The following is a 26,150-nucleotide window of genomic DNA, read 5'->3' as shown; positions in this document are numbered from 1 at the left end:
TAGCCAATGAGTCCAACTATTAAGTCATATCCTGCCATAAGGCCGCATGCACGCTACCGTGATTGTGCTTTGTACATGCGAGCGCGCTATCGATTGGCTGCTTAATTCACGCGAGTGAGCCACAGCTTAGCTGCTTTATGCATGCATGCTCGCATTCGTAATAGCAGTTATTGTTCTTGATTATTACTGTACTGTGCTGAGTGCTACGCATGCGCTATTGATCGCACCATCAGATTATCTCAAAATGAACTTGGCACAGGAGGGATTTGTGGCTTGGCACTATGGGGATTAGCCCTGTGCTGTATTCATTTTGGTAGAATAAGAGTTAGCGCTTTTTCACACATGATGCAGGAAATCACTGCATCTTTTTCGTTTACATGCAAAGGAATGGTGTGTGGGGATGGAAAAATGTAGCTGCATTCAATAAAAGTCCCATACTCGTACTCACTGTCTGTGTAGTAAAATCGAGCCTGATTATTTCCTGATTTAAAGCTGTTTACCAATGTATTTGTTTTTCCCTGACTTTTTCCTAAATTTTATTTTTTTCTTTTATTATGATTTTTCTCTATAAAAAATGGATAGTCCATGAGATCGATGTACATCCGGCTTGCAAGATTAATGATAATAATAATAATAATCCATTCTTGTATATTATAGCTTATATCACATTATGATATAACACCTCTATGCGCTTCTAAAGGGCTTTGGATATCATTGCATTGCTTTGCATGTAGTTCCCACAATTATTGTGCTCAGTGCGTTCAAGGAATTTAAGCCCACCAGGTACCTGCATGTACTCCTACATCTGGATCGAGTGTTGCAATCGTACATTAATGGTGGTGGTTGTTATTTTACCTGACTGCTAAGAAAGCATAAATACTTGTAAGTAAGCAACCAGACGGCCCACGGCTTTAGGTCCTCTCTGAGGGACCTGGTGATGAGGATTAATGCCTTACCAAAGTGCACTAGCACATCGACTTGGTTATGGACCCGGGTCACCGGATAAGGAGACCACTGCTCTTGCCAAGGACGTCAAAGCTGTGGTAGGGATTCAAACCCTGTCCATCCCTTGTTGTTCAATGTTCGTCAACAAGTCTTTATCATATATTCTGTCCCTGTAGGAAAAGGCCCAGGAAGAGTCTGGCTGGAGGGTTGTCCATGGTGATGTGTTCAGGCCACCAAAAGGCGGAATGCTCCTCTCCATCTTCCTAGGAACCGGGGCCCAGATCATCATTACAAGCTTCCTCACACTTGGTAAGTTAGGGTCCGGATAGGTGTCATAAAACATATAATCAAGAACAACTGCCTCAAATCTATGACAAATCTACTCATGGCCAATCAGGATTTCAGTAGCTTTAAGTACTGATTGTCCCTTGCTATTGAAAGCAGTATACATGAAATTGCCAAAAAACAATAATCCAGTCAAACCTGTCTGCAAAGACCACCCATGAAACGGTTGGCTAAGTGGTTATTCTAGACAGACTCTTACAACATATTTATTCCTCAAGGAAGACATTGAGGACTTTATAAAGAGGTGTCCATCAAGATTGATTTAACTATATACTTACTGTGATACTGCAAAACCAGCAACTTTCATAACAAATCTTGCCAGTGGTCCAGCTTTGAAAGTTTTATGCTGAGTAATACTTGAATTAAGTCTCTGCACATAGAGAATCTGCCGAAGCTCTAAGCCCCATCTTCTAAAGAGTTGCGATAGATACGAATCGATAGCAATTTGAAATTAATTGCAACTCCTATCTTTTAAGTACACAGTTGCATTAATTTTGAGTTGCGATTGATTTGAATCTATTCCAACTCTCTATGAAACAGGGCCCCAGAAAGACAACTCTTTGGATTACAGCATCCAGGTTTCTGAGTGATAAAAACAGGAATAAGAATATGTTATCAGATAGTATATTGACACTAGTTTGATTTCATTACAGAACAATGAAAAGCAAAAAGGAGATATGGTTCTCTTTGGTTCACCATCATTGAATATAAATGTAAGTTGTTCTTCAAGTGCAGTCCACCACTTTTTTCTTGTATGGCATTTTTGTTATACATTTATAACTTTTTTTGTTCTCTAGGTTTAGCTTGTCTGGGATTATTGTCACCTGCCAACCGTGGTTCTCTGATGACCTGTGTCATGGTTCTCTATGTCCTGTTGGGATTCATTGCTGGATACGTCTCCTCCAGAATATACAAGAGTAAGTGACTTCTGCCCTCTGTGGAGTTCACAAGGAGGCCACTTTTCTGTCTTGATATTGTACAGAACATGTGTAGGTACAATATTTCCAGGTATCTTTTCAGGCTAAATGAGTTAAACCAACAGGTTTCCCCAAGTTCAGATTAATAATTACAGTTAGAGCAACTTGAATATATACAAGAGTAAGTTCCTTCTGCCCTCTTCAATACAGGGATGCCTCTTTTCAGGGTTTCCCTGATTTTAGGCCTATTCATTTCTCTTTACATATTTTTTTTCAGGCTTGAATTTGTACAGGACTTATGCAGCTCCAGTATTTCTAGGTATCTTTTCAGGCTAAATTTGTAAAACCCAACTGGTATGCCTGAGTCCAAATTGATAATAACAATTGGACAACAACAAGAAAAGAATGAGAAAAGACAAAATACAAGGAAAGAAGCAAAAGGTCAACCCTCTAGCTGAATAAATTCTCCTTAAAGAAAGTGCAAAGTGTGAACTCGCTCTTTTAAACTATATAATGATTAGCCATGAAAAGGCCAATCTATCTGAATTAAAGTGATTACCGGTATTAGAGAAATTGCAAAGTGTGAACTTGCTCATTAAAACTATATAATACTAGCATTTCCAGCCAGATAGATAGCCATGTCGTTCCGCCCCTCTTATCATTTATTAATTTCCTATTTTACAGCATTTGGTGGTGAGCGCTGGAAGTCCAACGTCCTCTCTACCAGTTTCCTCATCCCAGGCATTATCTTCGGTATCTTCTTCATCCTCAATCTCATCTTGTGGTATGAGCACAGCTCTGCAGCCATCCCCTTCAGCACCTTGGTGGCCATCTTGGCTCTCTGGTTCTTCGTCTCCACCCCCTTGGTCCTCATCGGTGCCTACTTTGGCTTGAAGCGGGTTAGTGATCATAGTTTTAGAAAGACCTTTTTCCTTAGGAGGTAGCTATCTTTTGCCCTTTTGCTTCTTACTCTCTATACCTCCTGGTCTTAACTCTTATCCTGCCATAATCAATACAGCCCAGTACCACAGGGCTGATCCCCATTGTGCCAAGCCACAAATCCTCCGTGCCAAGTTTATTGTGAGATAATCTGATAATCTGATGGTGCAATGAATAGCACGTGCAAAGCACTCAGCAGAGTACAATGAGCATGAACAATAACTGCTATAATTACAAATGCATGCATGCATGCTTAAAGCAGCTAAGCTGTGGCTCGCTCACATGAATTAAGCAGCCAATCGATAGTGCGCTCACGTGTACAAAGCACTATAACGGTAGCGTGCATGCAGCCTTATGGCAGGATATGAGTTAATAGGTGCCTCTTTGGCTTTGGCTTCAAGAAGCAGACAAGTAAATTACCCTAAAAAGACATGAACAGTTTATTCATAAGTTTTTGTATCTTCTTCATCCTCAACCTTCTGTGGTACAAACACAGTTCTACAGCCATCCCTTTTAGCACTCAGGTAGCCATCCTGGAGATCAAAGGACCAAGATGAAATTTTAAGTGCGTGCATGTACTTCTAACATTTCATGACATTCTAAATATGAACCCTTTGTATTTGTTGACAGCCCATCGAGTTCCCTTTACCCACCAATGAGATCCCTCGTCATATCCCCAAACGGTCTTGCTGCACCCGCCCTCTCCCAGGTATCATCATGGGTGGTATCCTGCCCTTTGGATGCATCTTCGTACAACTTTTCTTCATCCTAAATGGCATCTGGTAAGTTATCCATTACCATGGTAACATGGATTGAACGTTTTTGCTCTATATGGGGGATAAAGATGATAGTTTGAGGAATTTCATGTTAACCTTTCTTTTAAGTACGACTGAGATTACTGCATACAAGTGAATAGTATGGTTTGTACATTTAAATTTCTATCATACAGAGTAATGAAAATATCTTATTCAGATCAGATCGAGAAATTGAATAATCAAAAATTTACTGGTGCTCCCGGTAAGTTTCAAATATTTGAAATCTCGCCTAAGGCCATTCCATGGTAGTTGCAACCATGAAAATCTCAGAATATGCAATTTCCAAACCGGAATAGCTAATCAGTCGATTGCAGTCAAGAAAAATTGTTTTAAAGCTAAAGTAATATCAGTCTTGAGTGGGAAATATACAACATACCGGTAAAGAGTTTATTATTTACAATTTCATCACTTTAGACTCGATTTCAACCGCGACAAGGATCATTGAATATTGTAAAATGCTTAAAATTATGCTTCCAAAATGTTGATTTGAACCAAATTCAAGAACCCATACCAAAACTTTGTAATACCTTTAAGACCAATAAAAACTCTGAACCCATAATGCGTTACTTTATTTTGTTATTTTCTCTAATACCAGGTCCCACCAAGTCTATTACATGTTTGGTTTCCTGTCCTTGGTGGCTATTATCTTGGTCATCACTTGCTCTGAAGCAACCATTATCCTTTGCTATTTCCATTTACGTGCCGAGGTAAGGTCCTTTCTTTCATTCTCTCTCTATCTGTCTATCTCTGTCGCCCTCTTTCCTCTCCTATTCTTTCTTATTACTTTCCCCTATTTTTTTACTGTTTTTCTTTCTCTGTCTTTCCATATTTCTATCTCTCTCTTTCTCTTTCCTTCTCTCTTTTTGTAGGGGGAAAATGCTCAGTGGAGACTTTATGGAGATAAGTACTGTGAGCCAATGACTTCTATTTCCCAGAATGTGTAAATAGTGAAGTCAAATTAGAACATGTCAATATAAAAAAGTAGTTTGCAAGCACATTTTTATGCCTCCGCAACGAAGTAGCCGGAGGCATTAAGTTTTCGGGTTGTATATCCGTCTGTACGTCCTGTTCTCGTGATTGCGTTATCACCAGAACCGATTGATGGATTCCTGCTAAACGTAGGTCATGTATGTATTTTGCAGAGCCAATGAACTGATTAATTTTTGGGGTCATGAGTTCAAAGGTCACAAGGAAATCACTGTCTACTGCCCTCTGTAGGCCATGTACAGTAGCTGCTGCTTTCACAGCCAGTGCTTTATGGAATTGTGTTAGTATGCCAAACTAGGGCCTGTGCCTGCAAACTAGTAACAAAAAAAATGATACATCAGAAATGGTCAGTCTGATTTGAATGTGTCCCACAGCTAAGTTTAATGTCGCCTATCTGCTTTTAAATGTTTGCTGCCTTGTTTTTTTTTTGTTCAAGAACTATCACTGGTGGTGGCGCTCTTTCGTGACGAGCGGTTTCACTGCCATCTACTTCTTCATCTACTGCATTCACTACTTTGCCTCCAAACTGACCATGCACGGCTGGGCCAGCACTGTCCTCTACTTTGGATACACAATCATCATGGTTATCCTCTTCTTCCTCTTCTGTGGTAAGTGTAACATTCCGAACCCCTCTACAGTGCCCACCTCTCTAGAAAGGCCACCTGTCTACAGTGATGCTTACCCCCTCCCCCTGAAGCCTCATTCTCACATGTGGTAAACTTCCTCAAAAAAACTGCTGCAGCAAAAGAAACCACATGTGTCGATCAGTCCTCTCATCCCCCCCCCCTGTGATATGATATCATTTTATATCTACATGTATGTTCAACAAATGACCTATATCATATGCCCATGATTATTGCTACCGCAGATTGTAATGCGGCTTCACATACATCTAATAAATACAACAAGTTGTTCATATTTGAGTTCTACAAAATCCAGCCTCAAGAAGACTCTTATTATAAATCATAATTAGTGTACAACACTTTACATGGTGGCAGCGGTGCCAGGACTTTGCTAGACCATTTTGAGTGCAGGTGGAGCCCGGATTTGGATTCTATGGACAATTTAAGCACCGTTTACCGGCCAGGCCTAGGTTGGGATTTCGTTTACGCGCATCGACCCCCTGTGCTAATTTGGCTCGTGTGTATATGCGGTATGGAACTGACTAGCACGTACGAAAAATTACGCGCGCTAACCGCGGAGGAATTTTGAACTGAACAGTGTGAGTCGATTGTTTACATTGTGAATGACGGAAACTTCGCGATTTGAGCAAGTTAGTTTTCATCTACAACGATTTTGGACTGATATTCCGCTGAGATGAATTTTGAACTGAGAAAGGTGAAGCTCTGAACAGGTCAGCGATATATTTGAGGGACGTTTGAGTACTGCAGAAAACGACACTGATTATTTGGTGAGTCGCAAATATGAGATTTTAAACCCCATACGAACTGAGACCGAGTGAGCCTACCGTCCGATAGCACAGCACTGATCGAGAAGTGATTATTTGCCCTACATTCAGGACCAGCTTGATGCGGAGGCAGAACCAGAGCCTAGAGGCTCGCCAGGAGCAGAGCCTAGAGGCTCGACCGGGAACAGTACAGTACAGCTAGGGCGCTATAGAGGTCTACTCCCAGCCCTGCATTTTGGTTTGGAACTGAGCCACACGGACTCGGAGCTCATCGGGAGGATCGACGACGTCGCTGGAGCTGGACACCTCGATCGACACCCACATACTATAGACCTATGAGAGTGAAACCTGGGAATACAGATCTCCGTGGAATAAGATATGAACTTGAACTGAGAGACACTAGATTTTAATCAAGATTCAACATTTTGAAATAATGGACGCTTTGCTGAATTCATTATTTGCACATGTTTGAATAGAATGGTTGAATCACCAACCTGACCATGATCATTTAATGTGAGTAAATCCATGGATAGGTATTGAAGGGCCGGCTTATATTTAATAGAGACATGGAAGAGTTGGACTGGCAAAGGAATAAATTGCTTTGGAATTGTATTATTGATGATGTTTGTTGCGATGCAGTATAACGAATGCCATAGATATTTTGTCTCATTGCAGTATTGATAACACAGGATAGGGTGTGAATTTTAATGTAACCCTACTCCTATTTGTATATTAGGATAAGGCACACTATATGACCTTACTCCTTTATGTATAAGGCTGAATATGACTAGTAGTAGTTTTTTTTTTTATGTGACTTAGACTTCTAGGCTATATTAGATTTTATTGGCTGTTACAAAGTCACACACACAAACAAACAACATGGGAGAGATGACAGGAATCAACCCACCCTGCATGGATTGGGCATCCAAAGATTTGCCGACTGAATTTAGAAATTTTCAATACTATTGTGAGTTGATATTTTCAGGGCCGCTTAACAAGAAGTCTGACCAAGAGAAATGTACATACATCATGTTGTGGCTGGGTCAAGAGGGTATCAGGATTCACAAATCCTGGGGAAAGGACTTCAAGACCCCAGCTGAGGTCTTCGAAGCTTTCATAAAACATTTCGAACCAAAGACCAATTTCCGTCTGGCAAGATTTCAGCTGCAGAAATTGGCACAGGAACCAGCCGAAGCCATAGACGACTTCATGGCCAGATGCAAAATACAAGCACAAAAATGCAAGTTTGCGGACATTGAACTTGAAGGTCGCCTCATAGAACAGATCGTCATTGGCACCTCAAGCAAGAAGGTACAGCAAACATTGTTGGCCAAGGATGAGAAACTGACGTTAAATACAGCTTTGGACATCGCCAGAACCCAGGAGGCAACTGAGGCGGATATGAGACTCCTTCATGGTCAAGCCGTCAACGTTGATATGACGAAGCAACATATCCAAAGGAAGAAACAGTGCTCATTCTGTGGACTGAACCATCCACCGAGGAAGTGCCCTGCTTATGGCACCAAATGCAGAAACTGTGATAAAATGAATCACTGGGAGAAATGCTGCCGACTGAAGAAACAGGAACAAGAATCTAAACAGCAGTGGCAAAGGAAACAAGAAGCTACAAAGACATATCCGAAAAGGTCGCAAGCACAGAGATCAAAGAGACTCCATGAGATGAAAGAAGAGGAAGAAACAGAAGAAACTGACGACATGCGGTTTGAGACCATCTGTGTAGACCAGATCAGAAAGAACGAAGCCTTCGCTGTGATCGGAGTTGAGATCGGAAGAGGACCAGCGACTCTAAAAGCCAAAGTTGATACAGGATCTGAAGGGAATATTCTTCCATTACGCATTTACCAGAAGATGTACCCTGATCGCGTGGACTCTAATGGGGAACCTATCACAGGAAAGCTAAGAAAGTCACCGATAACGATAACAGGCTATGGTGAAAAGAGTGTTATTCCACAAGTAGGCCTACATACGCTGAGCTGTAACCACCAGGACAGACAAGCAGATGCAGAATTCTTTGTGGTGAAGACTCAAAGACCGGCCATCCTTGGACTTGAGTTGTGCCTGGATCTAGGATTAGTAGTCTTGAATTGCAGTCTGATGGAGAGCCATGATAGTCCCATCAAAGATAGAGAGCATTTGAAGACTTTGTATCCCGATAGATTTGATGGAATCGGAAAATTTGATGGGAAATACCACATCGTGATCGACAAAGATGCGGCTCCTGTGATACATGCAGTTCGACGATGCCCGATAGGCATAAAGGATGACATCAAGAAAGAACTTGATGAGATGGAGAGTCTTGAAGTGATAGAAAGTGTCACTAAGCCAACAGACTGGGTATCAAGCTTGGCATACACCCAGAAGCCCAATGGAAGATGGAGAATTTGCCTTGACCCAAAAGACTTAAATAAGGCAATCAAGAGAAGCCATATGCCGATGCCAACCATTGAAGAAGTCCGACACCAGTTTGAAGGAGCAACAGTGTTCAGTACCCTGGATGCCAGACATGGATATTGGGCTATACAGCTAGATGAAGAATCAAGCCATTTGACGACCTTCAATAGTCCCTTTGGTCGTTACCGTTTCAAAAGACTACCTTTTGGCTTGTGCGTTTCTCAGGACGTGTTCCAGCAACGAATGAATCAAATACTAGAGAAATGTCCTGGAGTCATAGGAATGGCCGATGACATAGCAGTCGTAGGAAAGACGGCAGTGGAACATGACGCCAACTTACACAATCTGATGCGCGTCGCAAAGGAGCATGGACTCGTCCTGAACTGGAACAAATGCCACATCAAGCAAGACCGAGTGAGATTCTATGGCCTTGTCTTCAGCAAAGATGGAGTGCAACCAGACCCACAGAAGACAGCAGCCATATCAGCCCTGAACGCACCACAGAACGTGACAGAACTCCGAGAGTTCCTAGGCATTGTGACCTACATGTCACCATTCATTCCAAGACTTGCCTCACTGACTGCACCACTTCGGGAACTTGTGAAGAAAGATGTGATATATAGCTGGACTGATTCACATCAGAAGGTGTTTGAGACCATCAAAGATATGATCTGCAAGGAGACCACACTTGCTTACTTTGATCCAAAGAAACCTGTTGTCCTAGAAGTAGATGCATCGATGAAAGGCGTTGGAGCAGCCCTCACACAGGAAGGGAGACCAATAGCGTTTGCCTCAAAGTCCCTCACAGACACCGAGCAGCGATACGCTAACATTGAGAGAGAGATGCTAGCAGTTGTCTACGCATGTGAAAAGTTTCACACGTTCGTCTTCGGCAGAAGTTTCACTATCCTCTCGGATCACAAACCACTAGAGATGATCACTCTCAAGAACCTTGGAGCTGCACCCCCAAGACTACAAAGACTACTGCTCAGACTCCAAGGGTATGACATGACAGTGAAATATAAACCTGGAAAGGAGATGCTTCTGTCTGATGCCATGTCAAGACTCAATCCTCTGCCTCCTGAGTCTCCTGAAATGCACATGAAAGTTGACTTTGTAATGTTCTCAGACAAGAAGCTACTGGAGATCCGCACCGCAACATCAGAGGACTGTGAACTTTGCATCCTGAGAGATGTAATCCTAGAGGGATGGCCAGAAGAAAGGCGTAAACTTGACAAAAGCCTGATCAAATACTGGCCATACAGGGACGAGATGTCCATTGAAGACGGGATTATCCTGAAAGGTTCAAGAATTGTCATCCCCAAATGCCTGACAAAGGAATACCTGAACAAGCTACATGAGGGACATCAAGGCATCATCAAATGCCAACTGAGAGCAAAGAGCTGTATCTTCTGGAATGGCATAAATCAGGAGATCGAGATGATGGTACGGAAATGTTCTGTATGTCAAGAATATGGGAACTCCCTGCCATCAGAGACTCTGCAGCCACATGAAATTCCTGTCAGACCTTGGCAATTTGTCACAACTGACCTCTTCACACTTGATGGAAGAGAGTACCTTCTTGTTGCTGACGTATTCTCAAAGTATCCAATTGTAAAGCAGTTACCACAGCAAGCAACAAGTAGTGCTGTCGTCAGACTGCTTAAGGAAATCTTCTCTGAACAAGGAACCCCCGAGAGACTAATGAGCGACAATGGACCTCAATACAATAGTGCCATATTCGTAGAGTTTGCCAGAGACTGGAATTTCCAACATGTAACCTCAAGCCCGAGATATCCACAATCCAATGGATTTATAGAGAGGCAAGTACAAACTGTCAAGAACACCATGAAGAAAGCTAAGAGAGATAACATAGGCGTCAACAAGGCATTGCAATGCCTGAGAGCCACTCCATTGGACAGCCATCTACCATCTCCAGCAGAGCTGTTACTGGGGAGGAAGATCCAAACCAACATACCGACCAGGATTCGGAACCAGTCACCCCAAAAGGATGACATCTACCAGAGACTGCAGACCAGGCAGGATGACCAAAAGAAATACTTTGACGACAAGCACGCTACCAACCTTCCCCCACTACACAAAGGACAAGAAGTCAGAATCCAAAATCAAGAGACTGGTAGATGGGACAGAGGAAAGATCACAAACAGGAGACCAGAACCAAGGTCATATGAAGTAGAGACATCATCAGGTTACACTCTACGACGAAATCGTAGGCACATCAAACCAACCCAAGAGAGGGACAGCATGGAACAAAACCGTCAACATGCTAGTGATAGACAAAATGATGTACACGACCAGCAGAATGCACAAACAGAACAAACACAAAGCAAACCAGACACACCATCGAATCACCACCAACCATACACCACCAGATCAGGTCGTACTATTAAGAAACCAGAGAGATACGATATGTAAAATATTGATATGGTTGGAGATAATTTAAATAATTGTTGTCTTTTGCTTTCTTTAACAATGTTTACAAGGTTTTGAGTAGTTAGATTTAAAGAGACATATTGAATATGTCATGTTTTGTTTATTAATTAAGTTTATTGCATTATAAAGCAAGATGATAACTGAAGTCTGATCAAAACATTTTAGATAAATAAGCAAACAATTCGCATTCAAATGAAAAACAAATGTGATAGAATTTTCAAATTGTTTTTGGAAAAAAACAACAACAAACAAACAAAGAAAGGGACGAAATTGTAAGTTCATATTAGCACAAGTTTAATTTCTTAAGCAAAGAATTTTAAAAAGATATTTTAAACAGTATGGATCTAAATATGAAATTAAGTTTTCATTGAGAAGAGGGATTGTGATATGATATCATTTTATATCTACATGTATGTTCAACAAATGACCTATATCATATGCCCATGATTATTGCTACCGCAGATTGTAATGCGGCTTCACATACATCTAATAAATACAACAAGTTGTTCATATTTGAGTTCTACAAAATCCAGCCTCAAGAAGACTCTTATTATAAATCATAATTAGTGTACAACACTTTACACCCCCCCCCCCCTCCTATTTTCATTCATATCATTGTGCCATTAATGTTGTATTAGCCCTTCAATCTGTTATATAGAAATGTGCCACAATCTTTACAATTCTTTCCTTTTATTTTTTTACTTTCACAGGTACCATGGGATTCTTTGCTTGCTTCTTGTTTGTCACCAAGATCTATGGCTCACTCAACCAGATCAAAAGTATATCTTCTCCGCAAGAAATTGACAGTAATGTTTACCATAAAAAGAAAAGAATTTCACATGAGATGGTATTGTAATTTAATTTTGCACTACCTATAGCTATTAATAACTGTTTTCTTACTTGAAATAATGGGTAGAATACCACATTCTCCTTCATATAGCCATACAATTTCAAAGAACAATTACTAAATTTGATAAGTGAAAAAATCCTGTGAGCAAAATATATATATTTTCTCATCATTTTTGTTGAATTTTTCGTCATTTTCGTGGTTTTCTTCAGTTTTTTGTTCTTACGTTATTATTATGTGAACTATTATAACAAAGTGACACCAACCATGGCTGGATTTTGGTCTAGTATGCTGGAATACTTCATTCTAACGACCTTGTTTCTACTCTACCACGCCATTGCATTTTTCGTCTATGCCAAGGATACATTAATGGCGTTAGCATCAGAAACAGCCTCCAAGGTAAGACAAGATTATGACATTCCTGTAAAAATGAAGAAAAGGAAGCGGGGAAAGAAAGGAGGGGTACATGTACGTGCACGGCTCAGGAAAAGAAAATTTAGGCCTGCTCTTCCATCAATTGTGACGGGAAATTGTTGATCTCTGCGTAACAAGCTAGATGAATTGAAGGCATGTGTAAACTACAGATACCAGGATAGTTGTATGATGTGCTTTAGTAAAACATGGTTTTCTCCAAGGGATTCTGAAAGTAGCACTGCAATAGAGGGTTTTACTTGTGTTAGAAACGACCGTACATCAGACTCTGGAAAGTCTACGGGAGGATTTTCAAAACAAACAAAAAACAATTTTTTTTTTTTTTATTTTTTTTTTAACTCTTATCGTGCCACAGGGCTAATCCACACTGTGCCAGGTTGTTTTGGAGATAATCTGATTAACGCGATGGTTCTATGAAAGGCGAGTGCAAAACACACAGCACAGCCCAATGAACATGAACAATAACTGCTATTACGAAAGCGCCCTTGCACGCACATGGCACTCAATAGGTAGCGTGCATGCAGCCTCATGGCAGGCTATGAGTTAATAATAATTTTTTTACATATATATTTTTGAATTTTTATTTGGTGTGTGTGCCATTTTCAACGGCAAAATGCCCATTCTGTCCTATAAAGTGTGAGGTGGTCGAGAACTCGAAATCAATGACAGACAGATCCTGTGAGAGGGCCAAGCAAAGAGTGCCGGCTTGTCTTAGCACTCCGCCCTCTACAGGTCACAGGGTAATTTCCTAACCCTTTACATCCTTCCCCACTTAAAACGTCATCGACCTCGATGACCGAAGGAACAATATTCAAGCCATCAACTACCAACAAACGTATAACACATAATTAAACTTGCCACTAATATAGCACGTGGCGATATAACACCTATATTAAACTGCACCATTACCTGTATCTTTCCACTACACAGCAGTCCCCTTTAAGAGTCATTTTGCAAGCTTGTCAAACGCAGTATACACTATACATACATATGAACACATATAAAAATCCCAACATGGCTAATTTACCGACTGCTACTAATGTCGAGACGTCAAACCCAGCATAAACCGTCTCACCAAAAAGTTATCTCCCAACCTACAACTCAAATAGGAATGCACTAATCATGTTATCTATCGCCATTAAATTCGCACATAATGTCTATAAATCAGCGCTTCATGTCCGAATGTCAACCACGGATCACAAGCGGTAATTAAGTATAATTGAACCTCAATAAAAATGAATGGGGTGGCCCAATGCTGGACGGATCCATACCAGACCCCAAAACAAGCTTAACAAGTACATAAAAAGGCATGTGTACATGATATACAAAAATCGTATGCAATATCTTATCGCATATCTTTCTTCTTTGCAAATATCAAAAACCAAAAATAAAATTTGTTGCTAAAAAGTCATCTCCTGTCTGTAAACAAAAACATAATCGTCTTTAACGCTATCAATCAAAACTATAAGACCAAAATATATAGCAAAATGACTAAAATTCAATCAGGGGCCCTTGCTATCGGCCTAGCAGTTCGCAGTTCTGACTGATGTTGCTGGACATACGACTTGACGTTTCTCTGACGCCCTGGTTGTCCTTCCCCACTTAGGACTAGACCATGGGGAAGCCTTCCATTTCTCCCTGACATCAAGTATAAGGGTTCAACACCAGTACTCGCATGGACAGTGCTGTTGTAGGCATATACAAAAGAGGGCAGGTAACGATTCCAGCGTCGCTTCTTGCTCTCAGGCAGAGATCCCAGCATGTTGTGCAGAGTGTGGTTCAGGCGCTCATACTGACCACGAGCTGAAAACACTTCGCGATGTTTCTCCGGAAGACCCTCTAGATCTGTGCGTTCTCCAAGATACAAACTCGTCTAGTCCATATCAACCGGATTCTCATGATTCTCGACTGACAGTTCATCTTGCTCCATCTCTCGCACGACTGACGCTTTGCCGCAAAGGGCACCCAGTTGGACAGCCTTTGGGATCACAATCTCATCTTCCTTATTGCGGATTACGATGGGGGATGCCTCCTGATCTATCCGAACGAAACATGGCTGGATATCTAGTCCTACCGGTAAGGCGCTACATTCTCCTGGCTCTAGAAGCACTTCAAATGGTCCCTCACTCGTTCCAGTTGTACTTTGTGCTTCAAGCACCACTGTCTGACGTGCAGATATCGCAACACTTCCCTCCTGTCTGAGACGGGCTGTTTCGTTTCGTGGCGTCTGTTCCACAGGGATCGAAGATGGGGCAATTGGTGGTCCTTCTGGTGGCGGCACCCATACCCCCGGGTTGGGCAAAGGTACTGGTAAGGGTCCGGTCTGCTGTACCCAGCCGCCAGGTGGTTGCCCATAAGGTTGCCCAGGATGAGATGCCCACCCATCGGGATGGGGAAACGGTGGCGGTGCAGATGGTCCCCCTCTCGGTGCCCAACGTCTATATTGCTCTGAATACTGGGGGCCCTGTTCCCTGTCTTGACGAGCCCTGGTATCTTGAAGTCCTTGTCTCTTATGTGGACATTCCCGAGCATAATGTCCCCAACCGCTACAATTGAAGCATTGTACATTCTCTGCATTGCGAGTCAAGGGTGGTTTCAGCGATGTTGCTAGGTCGCTAACTGCTCCGACGACTCGATCGGCCAGTTCCTTTACTGCCCGCATCATCTCTACTACATCTGGCTGGTTCGTCTGTGTTTGTAGCTGTGACTGGAGGGCCATCTGGTGCACTGTTCGTGTGGAACTCTTGAAACGGGCCTCCTCCCGCTGCTCCCTCCTAATGGCAACCTCCCTGAGTTCCCGGAATTGAACTGATGTTCCCCCCTCATACCTATTTTGGAGGGTGTTCCTAAGGTATCGGTCGCCGATTCCCTCGATAAACTGCTCAGCTAGGGTGGCTTCTGGTTCCGAATATAGTCGGCCACTCCAGCTCGTGAGGCGGAGAAAACGGTTTTCAAGGTCCAACGCGAAATCTCTGACGCTTTCTCCTTTTTGCTGCTTCCTCTCCAGGAATAGTCGTTGGAGCTCCCACACCTTGACATGGTCCGCATACGAGTCCTGAATGTACGAGAGGATATCTGCGATGCCTTTCCCCTCTCTAATTAGCGACTTCTTCGGTCCATCTTTGAGATAATCTAGGATGAATGCCCCTTGTTGTTGGTCGGGAATGGTGTACTTGGCGAAAGCACTCCTCATGGAGTTCACAAAATCTGCAACCTCTCCTGGCCGGCCTCCAAATGTGGGCAGCTTTCTTTCAGGTGCCATAATAATCTGGAGTGGGGGGCGGGACAGCAACTTTTCCAACTGTCCTTGGACACTATCCCTGTTGTCCTCTTTAGGTTGGAGAAGTGGCCGGTAGACATGACCCCACTCCCCTATTGGATGGATCTTCCCCCCGATAGCAGGTACAACTACCTCCATCCCGTCTGTGTCTAAATACACCAGCCCCTTGGCCTTGGGGAAATTGGTTTGTAATGCTTCTAGGCTAAGGGGCCCATCAGTACCCATCAAAGGAAATTTTAATTTCCTTCCCCCCTCTTCAATCTTAACGTACAAAGCCATATCGGCGAGTATCAACAAAAAAAATTAACAAGCTATGTTCCAATTGCATACAACAACTTTCCTAATATATATCTTAGTCTCAAAAACTTCGATTTAAATCATGAAATATATTCACTTAGAAATTAGTCCTTTAAACTATAACACCTTCCGAAGGATTTCAATATCAATAACCAAGGTACTATCACATGTTCCAAACCGACTTCAAAAAAATAAATCTATTGAATCTAAACATTCTCAAAACTTGACCGACTCTCAAATTTCCAATAACATCAATATCAAGAATAATTAATTACCTTTCCATAAAAGTAATACTCTCCAACCACATCTACTCACTTCAGTTAAAAACATTTTCCCCAATACCTATATGTAGCAATATCAATCTTTAATAAAAACAACTATCTTAAAACTTAAAATACATTCTTAAAGTAAGTTCTTGAAGCAAGTTCTTGAAGCAATGTTCTTTCACCACCTTGCCATGCACATCGTCGTCGCTCTATCACTCATTGCTAAATTATGTTCAATGTGTCCTGGCTAACTATTATCGTTCCACGACTATTATTCAATAAACAGCACTCCTTCTAAAACTATACAAGTTCTTGACGTACATATCTACTTGACTCTGTGCGAGGTCTTCCGGACATGGTCTTCTCACCCTCGTCGATGATGTTGCTGTTGCACACGCCGCCGTCCACTTGGGTTCGAATCCCATCCTCGTCGCCAGTTGTGAGGTGGTCGAGAACTCGAAATCAATGACAGACAGATCCTGTGAGCGGGCCAAGCAAAGAGTGCCGGCTTGTCTTAGCACTCCGCCCTCTACAGGTCACAGGGTAATTTCCTAACCCTTTACAAAGTATCCTACAAGCATCTCACATCGGCAATTTAGGGATGTTCATTGGTTCATCGAACACATCAGTCGTGACAAAATCATCCATAATCAACCAATGATCCTTAAAAAAAATTCTTCCTGTATGTAGGAACTCTAAGAGGCATTGATCCTTGTAACAGTCTGTGTTTATTTTTAAGAATACAACTTTTGTCAGTAAAATACAACTTTTGGGATTACAGAATACAGTTTTTGAACTCCAGAGGTTGGCAGGTCTGCCAGATCCAGAATGTTCTTGAACGAAACGAAACTGCATCTCCTGATTCCGTCCAACTTGTCATGGGGAATTTCAACAGTTGTGATCTTCGCGGCGACATGCCCCATCTGCATCAGTACATCGATGTTTCGACGAGAGGGTCAAATATTCTTGATAAATGTTATGGAAATGTCCAAGATGGCTACAAAGCAGTGGCAAAGCCTCCACTAGGGAGCTCGGATCACAATATCATCCAGTTGTTATCTCGATATAGGCAAAAGCTGAAACGGTTCGAACCTACAATAAAGAAAGTGAAAACCTGGTCTGAAGAAAGTGCTGAGACTCTGAAGGCTTGCTTCGAATGGACGGACTGGGAAGTGTTCCTTGAAACTACATCTCTCGAAGCAGCTGTAGAGGTAGTGACTGATTATATCAAATTTTGTGAGAATATGATAGTGCCAGAGAAAGCGATCAAAATCTATCCAAATAACAAACCATGGGTAGACAAGCAGTGTAAAGTCTTTCTAAATAACAAAGCAGAGGCTTTTAAGAATAATGACCCAGATTCAGTAAAAGCAATAAATAAGAGTTTCAGGAAATACATTGTAAATAGGAAGCGCCAGTACTGTAGTAAGTTAGAAAATAAATTTAAGGAAGGTAATTCCAAAGCAGCTTGGCAAGGACTGAAACTGATAACTGGTTTTGAAAGTAGAAGGAGGGGTAAAGGTGTAAGCCTCAACGATGATGTATCTGTCTTTGTAAAGGATTTAAATGATTTTTACTGTCGTTTTGATTGCCTTAATAAAGTAACTGATAACTTGCAATGTCAGGAATGTACGCAAGAAAGTACACGAGAGTACCCCAGTGAATAATAGGATAATTGTAAAAGGTGAAAAGGTCAAACAAGTCTTTGCGTCAATTAGAACTGATAAGGCTACAGGACTAGACGGTGTGTCAGGAAAAGCTTGAAAACATGTTCCCAACAGCTTGCTGATGTGTTTCAGGTACTATTTCAATGGTCGCTAGATACTTGTAGTATTCCTAGTTTCTGTAAATGGGCTACAATCTTCCCAGTACCCAAAATTCCAAAACCTCCTATTGTCATGAAATGTTTTGAGAAAATTGTGAGAAACATCTTGGTTGAACATACAAAAGATATTTTAGATCCCCTCCAGTTTGCTTACCAACCAAACAGGAGTGTTGAGGATGCTATTGGTTACCTGCTACATACAGTTTGTAAACATTTGGAAAGAACTGGTACATATGCTAGGGTGCTCTTTGTAGACTTCTCTTCTGCATTTAATACGATAGTTCCTGGAACCTTGGTGAAAAAACTAAGCAGTGTTGTGAATCCCAAATTATGTCAATGGTTAAGGGATTTCATGACAAACAGGGTGCATGCAAGTACGTTTTGGAAATGTTATGTCCCAAGCTAGACGACTTAGCGCAGGCACTCCGCAAGGATGTGTGCTCTCGCCCATCCTTTATACCTTGCTTACTAGTGATTTCTCTTGTTCGACTGCTTCATCTCGTCAAGTAGTAAAGTATGCAGATGATACTTGTTTCATTGGCTTGATCACCAACAACGATGAAGTTGCATATAGGGATACAGTTGATAATTTTGTCTCTTGGAGCGAAGAGAATTCACTTGTTCTAAATGCCACTAAATCTCATGAAATGATCTTTGACTACAGGAAAAATGGTGGCACAAATAAAGTGCCCCTGTACATTGATGGGAAAGCCATACGACAGGTGGCTGAATGCAAATACTTAGGAGTTGTAATTGATAACAAACTGAAGTGGGATAGTAATACCAAGGTAATACTAAGCAAGGGCAACCAGCGTATGTCTTTGCTAAGAAAGATGAAAGCATTACATGTGAAAAGTGATACAATGTTCCTGTTCTACCAATGTGTCATACAGTCAGTCATCTGTTTCTGCTGTCTAGCCTGGTTTAACAGTGGGAAAAACAGAGCAAAGTTGAATAGGATAGTGAAACATGCCAGCAGAGTAATTGGGGTCTCTGTGAAAGAGCTGGAAGATGTTGCAGAAAGGGCATTATTAAGGGCATTATAAACTGCAAGTGATTGTGAAGGATTCTAATCACCCTCTGCATAATGAAGTGGTTTTCAATAGATCAGGAAGAATTAGGTTACCTAGAATAAGAACTGATAGGTTCGGCAGGTCCTTTCTCCCAAGTGCAATGAAGGTGTTTAACAACAATTTCTGTAGATGAATGACCCTGTACACCCCCGAGTACGATCCCCTACCCTCTCATTCTATCTCTCTCTCCTCTGTCTTCTTCTGCTCTCTCTCTCTCTCTATCCTACATATCTCTCTCTCTCTCTCTCTTTCTGTCTGTCTCTCGGTCTCTCTCTCTCTCTCTCTCTCTCTCTCTCTCTCTTCATATCCTGGAAGTACAGGGGGTGAAGATGGGTCGGCTTGTATAAGGTCAAGGGGGGAGGGGGTCCTCCCTGCTGTTATGGTTGGGTGGTTGGTAGTTTGTAAGTGACATGTGGACTCATCAATTCAATTCAATTCAACAATATTTTTAATATCTCACACTTCACTTTTCCTCCTTTTCCTTTCTTTCCTCCTTTTCCTTTCTTTCCTCTCTTTCCTTTTCTCCACTTATCTTTCTTTCTTCTTTCTTCTTCTTTCCTTCTTGTCTCTCTGCTAGCCTCTTCTATCTGGCATCATTTTTCTTCTTTCAACTGTACAGTGTATCTACCATCTATATGTACTGTACATGTACTAGCATACAGTTGTATTTGTACTTCTTGGCATGCATAGCAGTGTTTCATATTATGTAACAGTACTAAGCACAGGTGCAATATAAATAATGTCTATTACAAAGCAATGTTTTGAATGAAATTGTATATGCATCATCTCACACTGAACTGTTCCTCTCTTCCACTCTCTCTCTCTTTCCCCTTTCCCTTTCTCCCTTTCTCTCTCCCTTTCTCTCTCTCGTTCTCTCTCTTGTTTTTCCTCTCTGCCATCCAGTATGATGTACATTTAGTTTATGTCTACTTCCCAAAATAAACAGTTTTTATCTGGAATTTTGAACAATTGATGAATAATTGATTTTAGATCTTTGCTGTGACTTGTTCTATTTATATGTTATATGACATTGATTGTTGTCATGTACATTTTCTGCTATTTATTTAAGTTAGTATTGTCTGTTGGGAGCCAGGGGAGTACAAATAATCAAATAATTCCCCTGGCTCTCAACAGGGAGGTTAAATTATATTACATTGTTATCTTATTTATGTTATTTGTAGTTACTGTCTATGATATGTTAATGTATTGTTATATTTTATACAAATGTGAGCTGTAAGACGATTTTCATGCCTTCATTTTATTTTGTGCATGACAATAAAGAAATTCAATTCAATTCAATATATTAAAAAACATTGTTCATTTAAGGCAAATTACAACCTCTTTAACGATGGCCGCTTGTTGCATTCACGAAAAAGACTTTAAACCTTCTTCCCGTACATAGGAGTTGCGTTAAGTCATCACAATATTCAATACAGTTTTGATATACATGTCCCGGCGACAATAATTGCTCCACAGGAACCGAATTCTTAGCTTCAACCCATCACCAAATTCTACACCTAACCCTATTGTTTGGAGCAATTGCCACCAAACCAAATATTTGCGCCATGTAAATGCTGTGAATCATCTACATGACATCATCACCATCACCAAATGCCAGATCATCCTTAAAGGCAAAGTCCACTCCAAAAATAACTTACTTTCAATAGAAGCAGAAAAATCAGACAAACCAATCAAAAAAAGTTTGAGCAAAATTGGATATCTAATAAGAAAGTTATGAATTTTTGAAAAAGTATTTAAAACTATAGAACAATGAAAATCACTACACAAATTGCCAATTTGGTTATCAGTTTGTGACGTCATGTCCTCACTATTTATCAATTGCTTTATATAGTTTAATCCCATTAATTTCCCTTTTTATCCCCAAAAACTTAATTTCCCCATGCCTTTGCCCAGTTTATATGACTTGTATCATATTGCATTCATGACATTGCACAAAATCTTTTATGAACTTTGAAGAATTGATTCTATTTTCTGAATATTGTATATTCATAATTATTGATTTTTATCTAAATAGTTCATCAAACGTCATATTTTTCATGATTTTTTTTACTGAAAAAAAATTACTCTATATTTAATAGTGCATCCACACAAAAACATATTACTATCAATCTAACTTGGATGCTGGTGTGAAGAAATAAGATTCTTAGGGGGAAAAGAGGAAATTTATATTATCAACATAAAGAAAACAATTAGTCGATAGTGAGGACATGACGTCACAGACTCATGAGTGAATTTCCAAGTGGACTTGTACTTTAAATGCAAGAAGGGTACCCCACTGAATAAGTTGTAATGTTGTCACAATGACAAAAAGGATTTCAAACACGACTCATGACTATTTGGGATTTTTTTTTTTAATAACCACTTTTTTATGCAAGTGAGTCCAAGCAGTGATACTTTCCTGTGCCAGAAGCGGTACTTTGGCGCAGATTTAGGAGCCTTCGAGAGAATCTCTGATGTACAAAACCAAGGAATTAAGGGGACAGCTCTCAGCATAATTATGGAATGAATTTCACAAGGCAAAAAATAATGACCCCATACGGTCTACCTTCATTTATTTTGGGCCTCTTTTAATCAATGATTTTCAGTCAAATTTCTCAAATCATTTATCCCACTTAACATTTGACATTTTTATATTTTCAGTGTTCAAATCAGATCTCAAAGAAGAAACATCTGAAAAAACTGACATCAGCATCTCAGAAGACATGACAAAGAAAGAACTTGATATCCTCTGAAAAACTTTCAAAACGCCATCTGTAGAGGGCCAAGCCTGGACAAGTGACGGAAGAGGTATCGCCTTACTTAAAGCAACAGACAGAAAACATAACACGAAACTCATCTCCTGTGAACGAGACCTCCTGAACCTTGCGAAACCCAAACCCAGTTCCGCAGACTAAAACCACAACAAAATAAATGAGCAAATTTGTCCTGAAATATTGAATGTGAGTTTTTAAAAAAGTAAAATATTTTTAAATTTGATGTTGCTGTATCAGGTAATGTATTCCATTATTATCTGGGAAGTTACAACCAGAAAATTGATGCTGCTCTTCAATTGGTTGTGTTATGAAACTTGGATGATTCCATTTAGATTATTTAGAATATTGGTCTTTCAATTTGGCATGTTTTCTCTTAATTTTGTACTTAAGGTGACGTGTTTAATGCTCTATATGTTTTGTTTTTCTGTACCTATCTTCTCTTTGACCAAGCAATGTTTTTTTTATTTATGTTACCAAGCAATGTTTTTTATAATTATCATTGTGCTCAAGATGTCCTCATATGCTATCACATCTATACTCTGCATATTCTATTTAAAGTACTCACATTATAATGAATAGTAATCTAAACCAGTTTTTGATAGGTGAACTTTGTGGAACCAACATATTCACAAGACTTATTATCTGCACTGCATGAAAAATTGCAGAGATTGCAAAAATGGTGATGAAATAGGTTAGTTATTAGAAATGCTAAATCATAAGTTTAAATATTAGCTTTTTCAAATCTTGGTGAGATATAGAAAATAATTCTGAAGTTATTTTTAATGATAACTAATTTACAGGATGAAAACGAAATGATAGGAAAGGTGGAGGAGTAGGTCTTTGTTTACATAATCAACTTGAATTTAAAGTAAGGCTAGATTTAAATGTATTATACCTCAAACTAGATAGAATTTGATTATTGGTGTGTTGTATAGGCCACCTAGTATTAAAAAGTGTTGATGATGTTAATGTTGTGTTTAAAATATTTAAGAAATGGTTAATGACGAAAAGAAAGAGTGCATATTTTTGGGAGACCTAAACATTGATCTCAAGAAGATTGACTCTTGTACATATGTAAATGAATTTTTAGAAATATTTTCAATCTTTCTTTTCACCAACACGAATTACAGACACTACTGAATCATAAATTGTCCATATTTTTGTGAACAAGAATTGTGAACTACGCTATGGTTCAGTAATTGCTGTTCTATCTGATCATTTTCACTGTGTGATTATTCTTTTCCTTTTTAATTAATGAAACAAATCTGAATAATTTTGATTAATTAAGAACAATTAAGATCCAGACAATCTTTATGATCAACTTATGGAGTCTCTTACTGAAATATATGAAGACTGTTTTCTAATGAAAATAATCCTGGGTATACAAAGGAGCTGAAAAAAAAATGTATAGAAAAGAGAACAGATTATATATTAAATTTGTTAAACATCCTACAATTATAGACATTCTGCTTATAAATATGTTAATGCAGTAAAGTCGGCGAAAAAAAATATCTCTCAAATGAATTTTATAACGTGAAAGGAAGTATGAATCAAACATGGAAACTGATAAATAATTTTTTGAATATGTTGATATTGAAGTAGGTAAGGAGTTGGTGACTGAGGGGGAAAATGTAGTAAATGCTTTTAATGATTATTTTGTAACTGGGTCAAAATCTTGCCACTTTATCTCGTAATTTGATATATTATATTGTGCCTTCTCATGCTTATCTTCTTTCTAATGTGCATTTCTCTTTCCCTATCTTCTTCTCAACCCCACATGCAGCTCATTATTTTGTATTATTTTCTGTACCCCCAATCTCTCGCTTCTCTTTTGGCATTGTCTACTCTTTGTATTATGACCGTGTTCTTCTATCTTCGTCATGTATAGTACTATCTTAATTGTCCCGTTCTCGTTTCTTTTGGCATCCCCTATTTTGTAGTTCCTTTTGTAGTTACGGACTTATTTAACTACTCATTATTCCTAAGTATCATTTGAGGTGTTCACACTTGTACAAGCATTGTTTTTAGTGGACCCCTCTGTTTCCAATATGTATTTCTACATTTGTTGTACATGTTTTTAATTGATTTGTAATGTTTTGTTGATAACATACATCAATTTCCGGAGCCTATGACCTACAAGCATTGCCTTCTCTTTAGGCTCCATCATATTTCTCTCTTTATTTAACTTAGTATTATGTATTATTCTTTTCGTTTGTATAAATGCATCCAAAAAATTATTACAAAAATGTAACATGCCAAATGTAATGATGTATTATACAACATGTGAAATATGAAAATAAACTGAAACTGAAAATAAACTGAAACTGAAATTGAAATTGAAATTGAAATTGTAATATATCGTATAAAACAGACCGGTATATGAAAGGGTGGTATTCCCACTCTCAATGACTGAAAAATCAATCATTGATATCGTCTCTGCTTTAGATAATGATGAATCACCAGGCTATGATCGTATGACCATTAAGGTTTTGAAGAAGGTTATATTGGGTAAACCATTGCGTTATATATGAAATATTTAAAAGACAGTTTACTGATCAATTTCAAATTCATGTGCAATATTTTGGCAATACCAAATATTTTTTTTAAATGGAAAGTAAATGCCAATGAAAAATGTTATTATTGTTATCATGATCAACCAGGTGATTGCATGCATGTGTTCTTTTCTTGTAACAAGTTAAGTTTTGGAAAAAAGTTGAAATGAATATAAAGAAATATTTTATGTCTAATTTTAATTTCAAACCATGTCATTTATTGTTTGGCATTGAATTTAATTCAAAGAAAAAAAGATATGTTGATATTATTTTGAACAGTATGCACTTTTTACTATTTACAAAAGCTTTGTTCGAAAAGAATTCAAAAAGAAAAGAACAAAACAGAGACTTTATTCTTAATTAATTTTTAACTCTTAAATTATCGTTTACAGATAGAAGAAGATTTTCATGTAGAAAATCTTGTATATCCCTCCAGAAATGGAGGTAAATGCTGAAAATGTGATGTATATATTATCATGAGGAATAAAGAAGACCAGAAATGGTTATTTTACGACAAAACCCAAAATATACATATTGAATTTTTTTTCTTCAAAAGGGCATAGTTCCAAAAAGTTGCAAGATCTCAAAACTTGTTCCAATTTACAAAAACGGACAAAAAATATATTTTCCAATTATAGGCCAATATCTTAACTGCCATGTTCTGCAAAGATATTTGAAAAATGTTTAAATGATAAGATTGTGTGTTTTCTAGACAAAAAAAAATACAATTTGGATTTAGACAAAAACACTCGACTGCATTAGTACTAACTTATTTCCCAATATAAATGAAGCTTTAGAAAATAGACGGTACTTGGGCATTTGATTAAAAGTGATCATGATACATTGTTAGAAAAACTTTCTTTTCATGGAATTAGAGATATACCGCGTTAACTATTGCACGGTTATTTATAACATGAACGTAAACAGTATACAGTATTTAACTCTTGTGAATCTGAAATGAAACATTCAAAATGTGGTGTATCACAAGGTTTGATATTAGCCCCCTTCTTTTTTTACTCTACACGATTTGCATTTATGTTCCAGTGTGCCAAAATTTATTTTATTTGCAGATGATACAAATATATTCTTGAAACACAACAACCTTAATCATCATGAACTCAGAATTAGATAAAGTAAACAAATGGATCTAGCCAATTAATTAGTAATAAATGTTTTTAAAAAAAACTTGTTTTATGGTATTTGGAAATAAAGATATTGATGATAATCATATACATGCACAATGCACCGATCCAACGAGTCAAATACTGCCACATTTTGGGGAATTTTTAGTGCCGAAGATATGGAAATCTTCAAGATATTTGTTTAAGAGGTGCAATTAATGCTTATCATAATATGGTACCAATGGATAGCTACAGGTTTAGATCTAGACAAAAATTTGCCCGAAGATTATTTCAATTATTGTCCGAAAATCAGTGCTTTGGGGAATGGATATATAGCCCCTGGGTCTCTCTCTTACTTAATATTCCTATGCAGACACGGATATTTTTGGTTTCAGTTTTTCTTTCTTAGTGAAGAAGTCTGAGAATATATTAAAGATGGATACAATGAAGAGTTAATGAAA

The 26,150-nt window shown here is 39.1% G+C and overlaps 1 protein-coding gene across 6 annotated transcripts in view; it reads left to right on the top strand.

Moving 5' to 3' along the window:
* LOC588437 (transmembrane 9 superfamily member 2) overlaps positions 1–23,541 on the top strand; it is a 33,373-nt gene extending 9,832 nt beyond the window's left edge. For 2 of the 6 annotated variants that reach the window (XM_030982155.1, XM_030982158.1), the window contains 8 exons: positions 1,122–1,254; positions 2,088–2,207; positions 2,892–3,106; positions 3,777–3,928; positions 4,557–4,668; positions 5,385–5,556; positions 11,933–12,028; positions 12,326–12,817. In XM_030982155.1, the coding sequence (XP_030838015.1) occupies positions 1,122–1,254; positions 2,088–2,207; positions 2,892–3,106; positions 3,777–3,928; positions 4,557–4,668; positions 5,385–5,556; positions 11,933–12,028; positions 12,326–12,606 (1,281 nt within the window). In that variant the 3' untranslated portion in view covers positions 12,607–12,817. Of the gene's footprint in view, positions 1–1,121; positions 1,255–2,087; positions 2,208–2,891; positions 3,107–3,776; positions 3,929–4,556; positions 4,669–5,384; positions 5,557–11,932; positions 12,029–12,325; positions 12,818–21,903 lie in introns of those variants that run through there. The other 4 variants (XM_030982157.1, XM_030982161.1, XM_030982159.1 and 1 more) reach the window with 4 other exon arrangements.
* The last annotated feature ends 2,609 nt before the right edge of the window (positions 23,542–26,150 follow it).

The sequence above is a fragment of the Strongylocentrotus purpuratus genome, unplaced genomic scaffold, assembly GCF_000002235.5.
Source record: "Strongylocentrotus purpuratus isolate Spur 01 unplaced genomic scaffold, Spur_5.0 spur5_scaffold_12, whole genome shotgun sequence".
NCBI classification, from domain to species: Eukaryota; Metazoa; Echinodermata; class Echinoidea; order Camarodonta; family Strongylocentrotidae; genus Strongylocentrotus; species Strongylocentrotus purpuratus.
Note: the sequence above shows the minus strand (reverse complement) of the source record. Positions and strands in the feature narration are given on the sequence as shown.